This window comes from Euprymna scolopes, chromosome 2 (genome assembly GCF_053919585.1).
Source record: "Euprymna scolopes isolate OS-2025 chromosome 2, ASM5391958v1, whole genome shotgun sequence".
NCBI classification, from domain to species: Eukaryota; Metazoa; Mollusca; class Cephalopoda; order Sepiida; family Sepiolidae; genus Euprymna; species Euprymna scolopes.
The window spans coordinates 198,938,741-198,944,740 of record NC_136483.1 but is presented as its reverse complement, the minus strand read 5'-3'; the positions used below and the strand labels follow the sequence as shown (position 1 = coordinate 198,944,740).

The following is a 6,000-nucleotide window of genomic DNA, read 5'->3' as shown; positions in this document are numbered from 1 at the left end:
TTAGATTATTGGATCAAATAAATTTGAGCCACCCTAACATGGACCATAGTCAAAAGGACACATGGTCTGTATACTTTGCAATTTTAATTTAATCTCATGAAATTATTTAAAAGATATCACCACTAAACTTAATCTTTTATAAAGATAATTTTTTAATTAAAAAAATATTGGATTATATTATAAAAAAAAAGTTTAAAATATTGAGTTTCTTGCTATGAAAATCTTCAATTTATCATAAGTGATAAAAATGGAAGTAAAATGTAAAATAATCGCTATTAAGACCAAATATGTCCTTTTTCTTTCTTCATGCTAGGGTGCCCCAACTATATTTGATCCAGATTATTGACATGTTTTGGACTGTAACTCTCATCTTATTTGTTGGCATTATATTAATGTATTTTGGGTCATTTTATTCTCTGGCCTTTAGTTGGATTTTAAACTTATCCGTTATTTACTTCACTCATATCGCATGCTTTTTCGATATTTTGTATGAGTCAGTTTGTATTGTTTTAGGAATTAAACTCACTACCTGTGGACTTAAATTATGATAATATAACAGATGTAAATGTGGACTTTCCCCTTGACAATGTGGTCCACATTAACTCTCCTGTCGTCGTAGTTTATGCCAATTGATTTCGAGAAAATGATACTAGAAGTGAAATGGCATCGTTCACTTCTCAATTTTATGGAATTACTAGTTTTCCATTATGGATCAGAAAGTAATTATTTTTTAAATTTGCAGAATTGTTAAGATGATACATGTGACGTGTTTTCGGTTAACAATCTAGTCAGGGCCACGTTTGAACTGGAGTTTTCACCAAAAATACCGAATTAGAAAAAAAGGGAAACTAAATCTTCTTCTCTCTCTGGCAGATTTATTTATTTGTGAAAACTTCTGCAGTTATTTGCTTTTCTTAACATGATTGGTGCAAATGCAGTTCAGTTAAAAAACGATCACCGCAAAACAGAGCAGCTCTTACTGTGTGGTGCAAGGTGAGCGCAGTAATATTTTCAATCATCGTTGCAGCTTGTGGGTGGATATCCCCTCCTCCCTTAACAAAAATATTAAGTCTATAAAATATTTTTCATGTTTAACGAAATATATTAAATAAAAAATGCACATTGGCTTTACTTGTGGCAGCATTATAATTTTAGCATTATAATTTTTAGCATTATAATTTTAGCATTATCTTTTTTAGCATTATATTTTTAGCATTATATTTTTAGCATTATAATTTTTAGCATTATATTTTTAGCATTATATTTTTAGCATTATAATTTTTAGCATTATATTTTTAGCATTATATTTTTAGCATTATATTTTTAGCATTATAATTTTTAGCATTATAATTTTTAGCATTATATTTTTAGCATTATAATTTTAGCATTATATTTTTAGCATTATAATTTTAGCATTATATTTTTAGCATTATAATTTTTAGCATTATATTTTTAGCATTATATTTTTAGCATTATATTTTTAGCATTATATTTTTAGCATTATAATTTTTAGCATTATAATTTTTAGCATTATAATTTTTAGCATTATAATTTTTAGCATTATATTTTTAGCATTATATTTTTAGCATTATAATTTTTAGCATTATATTTTTAGCATTATATTTTTAGCATTATAATTTTTAGCATTATATTTTTAGCATTATAATTTTAGCATTATAATTTTAGCATTATAATTTTAGCATTATATTTTTAGCATTATAATTTTAGCATTATAATTTTTAGCATTATATTTTTAGCATTATATTTTTAGCATTATATTTTTAGCATTATAATTTTTAGCATTATATTTTTAGCATTATATTTTTAGCATTATATTTTTAGCATTATATTTTTAGCATTATATTTTTAGCATTATAATTTTTAGCATTATAATTTTTAGCATTATAATTTTTAGCATTATATTTTTAGCATTATATTTTTAGCATTATAATTTTTAGCATTATATTTTTAGCATTATATTTTTAGCATTATATTTTTAGCATTATAATTTTTAGCATTATATTTTTAGCATTATAATTTTAGCATTATATTTTTAGCATTATAATTTTAGCATTATAATTTTTAGCATTATATTTTTAGCATTATAATTTTAGCATTATATTTTTAGCATTATAATTTTAGCATTATAATTTTAGCATTATATTTTTAGCATTGTATTTTTAGCATTATATTTTTAGCATTATAATTTTTAGCATTATAATTTTTAGCATTATAATTTTAGCATTATAATTTTTAGCATTATAATTTTAGCATTATAATTTTTAGCATTATATTTTTAGCATTACAAGTTGATTTTTTATTTTAAGATAATTGTTATTTTATCAACTTGCATGAAAAGAGCTATGTAAAAGATGTTTTGCTTTTCCGTGGACATTTTTCTTTAGAAAAAGTGGGCTAAATTACTGAACTCAACATTTCAAGGAATTCGGTAATTTCACCACCATTTATTTATTTTCAAGCTATTCTCATTAAACTTGGCACTCTTATGTAAAATTGTGTGCTCTTTCTGATTATGCAGTCAAATCTGATGTATCTCTTTACCATAAGCCATGAATTATAAATTCGAATGTACAAATTTCAATGTTTTTAAAACTTGCCAATGGTATCATACAGTGGGTGTCTATTCATGAACAAAACTAAGTATTATAGTGGTATTTAAATGTAGCTTTATTGAGAGCAAGCATTTTCGTGCCTCCTCATCAAAGGAGAGCTTAATCTTGGGTGTAGCCATTGAATGCCTAAAGAGCATTCAATGGCCGGTATTTACTACTCCCCTCAAAGAAAAAAAAATTGATTAGATATGAATTAATCTCAGAAATAAATCTAAGACTATTTTTCATATAGATTTTGGATTTCTATAAAAGATGAAAATTCCCATAGTTGACCAGTCCAACTTTCAATTTTGTAAATTCTCTCTATCTGGCCCAAAATATACCCCTATTTTCTGAGATGCAACCATAAATCGAACTCTACGTGAATCCTTGATGCAGCTTTCACAATACCAGGTACCAGGAATCTTGATAAGCAACAACTATATATTAATCAGTTGATGGAAATTTTTGTCATTTCTATTGTTTTACTGAAAATTCAATTATGTAAACAAAGAAATAAAACGGTAATTTTTTACCTTGTTTCCACCATAACATTTAAAATGACTTTTTCAGGTTTTTGAGTATGCTGAAAACAAATATCTCATTTAAATTTTCCACAAATAAGTAGCTTTCCGGATATTAAGCAATGTCATTTCTTATGTTATCGCTTGTGGCCATCTTGGTACATGCGAGCGCGCAAACCTAACCCTGAAAAACTATGCGCTAACACATGTACCAAGATGGCCACCAGCAATAACATAAGAAATGACATTGCTTAATATTCGGAAAGCTACTTATTTGTGGAAAATTTAAATGCGATATTCGTTTTCAACATACCCAAAAACATTAAAAGATAGTCATTTTAAAGAAAAATATTAAAGTGGAAACAAGATAAAAATTTACAAAATTCATCACAATGAAATTCTTTATTGAACCGCCTAATTATTATTATTATTATTATTATTATTATTATTATTATTTAGATATCTTCAGTTAAAAAACGGGTTTGTTTTACAGATTCGAAAAAAATGGTCTTGACAATGAGTTAAAAATAAATTCAAGTTTCACAATATATTTTATTTAATTGTTAGGTGAAAGTACAGAACAGTTAACAAAACACCCTTCCTTCCCCATGTTAAGAATGGGTTTCTAAATAATAACGTTATTTCAGCATGATAGCATAAGTGCACAACTACCTTTTATTTGTTATATATTTGTTTTTTACCACTAAATGTGTACTACAAGCGTTAAAAACATCAAAATAGTATTGCTTGAAAATCAAATTTGAAAAACTTGATAATTTTTTTTTAAATTGACTTTTTTTCTGCTTTCGTTTTGGAAGCAGAAAAAAAAGTTTCCTATTTTTAAGAAATACAAACTCGTTAATACGATGACAGCGATGATTAGCGCATAGCTAACCATCGCTGTCATCGTTTCCCTTTAAGCGATTTGAATTTCTATAAAAGATAACATTTTAAAGAAATTTCCACACGATTAATAATTATCAAATATTTACATATTATACATGAAAATAATTCTGAAACTATTATCTATATGAAAATGGATGATATATACCGATTTATCTTATCAATTTTGAAATATTCTTCGTCAACTTTGCTCGGTCGTAACTATGCTTCCTGTGGTCGAAAAAAATAAAAATCAAACACCAGTAGAGATGTACTTCTTTCTTTATATAGCCTGTAAAATTTCAGCCATATCCAATCAAATTTAACCCCGCGCATATGTATCCAAACGTTATGTATGAAATGCAAACATTGAAAAAACTGTTTCCCTTTTTGCTGTCGTCATTTTTTACCGTTTTTTCATTTTTAACTTGGAGCATAAAAATATTGAACGCATTAAAAAAAAAAAAAAAAAAGAAATTAACATCATTGGAAAGCTTATTTTATTCTCTTTCCATCAATATAATTCTTTTAAAAATTGACCAACAAATAAAAAAGATATGACTTGTTGAAGCACATTAGGTATGTAATATTGCCGATGTCCATGAAAATACAGCATACGCTTGTAATGCTAATTATGAGTCTTGCTTCAGTTATTTTGTCCTTCAAGAGCAATGTTTCTGACAAAGTGGAAAGAATTGCTATTCTCAGAGCATCTAACACTTATCATTGGCTAGTTTTTGATCTTGAAGTAGTAGTTTTTTTTTGGGGGGGGGGGTAAGCTTCTTATATTAATGCATTGTTATTACTCAGAATTTTGTTTTTAATGGAATAAAATTTTGACAATTATTCTAAAACAAATTATTTATTTTTATTTTTTTTGTTGCTTTGCTTAGTCGTTTGTAATCTCTTGAACTTGTATGCGTTTCGACATTTACCCGGCATGATTGGTCTGGCTCCATCCAGAGAACTTACTGCGTCCCGGACGAATGCTGACCAGATGCGACAGTCTGCCGCAGAAGTGGATACGAACGTTAGTCAATCTCGGTTCCAGCGTCAAACTCCGTAAAGGCGAGGATCCACGATCATCTTGGCATCCTGTTTTATTGTTCTGAGACACATTTTCAGCTACACGTTGCATCGTTTTTTTCCAACCCTGAAATGAAAAAATTGATGCAAAGGCCAGCTGAAAACTATTTGCATGAAAAATTGATATTAATATTTGAAATATTAGTTTCCTCCTCGCCCTGTACAAAAAAAAAAAAAAATGTTTGACATGAAAAATTAAATGAATAATAAAACAAAATTACAGTAGATCGTTTTTTTTTTTTGTTTTTTGTTTTTTTTTCTACGATTTCCATTTATTTTACTATTTTTCTGTTTCATACTCTTGTTAAGATTTGATCATCGGCATCGCCCGGCATAATAAGGTGGTTGATATCATAATTGAACGGACGCTTACATACATCCATTTCAAAGTTTGCTAAAGTACTGAAATAAGTCTTAATCAGTTTAATTTTGTCGTAAATAAAGTGCATAAAATAATCTGGTTATTTAATTCTCGTCATGAATGAAGGTGGATTATTTTACTCAGTTTTTATTCACGGCAAATTAAATTCATTTAAACTCAGTCTGTCGTTCTAGATGCAGAGATAAAAAAAAAAAATAGGTAAATTTTTTTCCTACATTACTTTCGGTTATTAATATGACGGTTCTCATCGTGAATGTTATTTGCACAAAGTTTCGGCCAATCTAACCTCCAACCTTCATCAGATGTATCTTGTCAAACTCAGGAATTTTTCTGTCAACTTGGAGTATCTGCAAGGAATTTCAAACAGAACTCTTTTTTAATCCATAGGGATAGCATGTTCTCATTCTGTCAGCCATGACCAGGTAGAAGTCTTAAATATTTAGCAATTATATTCTTAAATTAAAAGTCCCATTAAAATTCCGAGTTTGACAAGACATAAAGAAGGTCAAAGGTT

At 27.5% G+C, this 6,000-nt stretch overlaps 2 protein-coding genes across 5 annotated transcripts in view; one reads left to right on the top strand and one right to left on the bottom strand.

Moving 5' to 3' along the window:
• LOC145301558 (uncharacterized) overlaps positions 1–6,000 on the top strand; it is a 152,679-nt gene that overhangs the window by 131,226 nt on the left and 15,453 nt on the right. The gene's annotated exons all lie outside the window — the stretch shown is intronic.
• LOC145301604 (uncharacterized) overlaps positions 3,486–6,000 on the bottom strand; it is a 40,394-nt gene continuing 37,879 nt past the window's right edge. For both annotated transcript variants that reach the window (XR_013873563.1, XM_080144586.1), the window contains exon 2: positions 3,486–5,171. Coding sequence is in view for 1 of the 2 variants with exons in the window: in XM_080144586.1 (XP_080000712.1) it covers positions 4,950–5,171 (222 nt within the window). In the remaining variant the exon portion in view is untranslated. The remainder of the gene's footprint in view (positions 5,172–6,000) is intronic.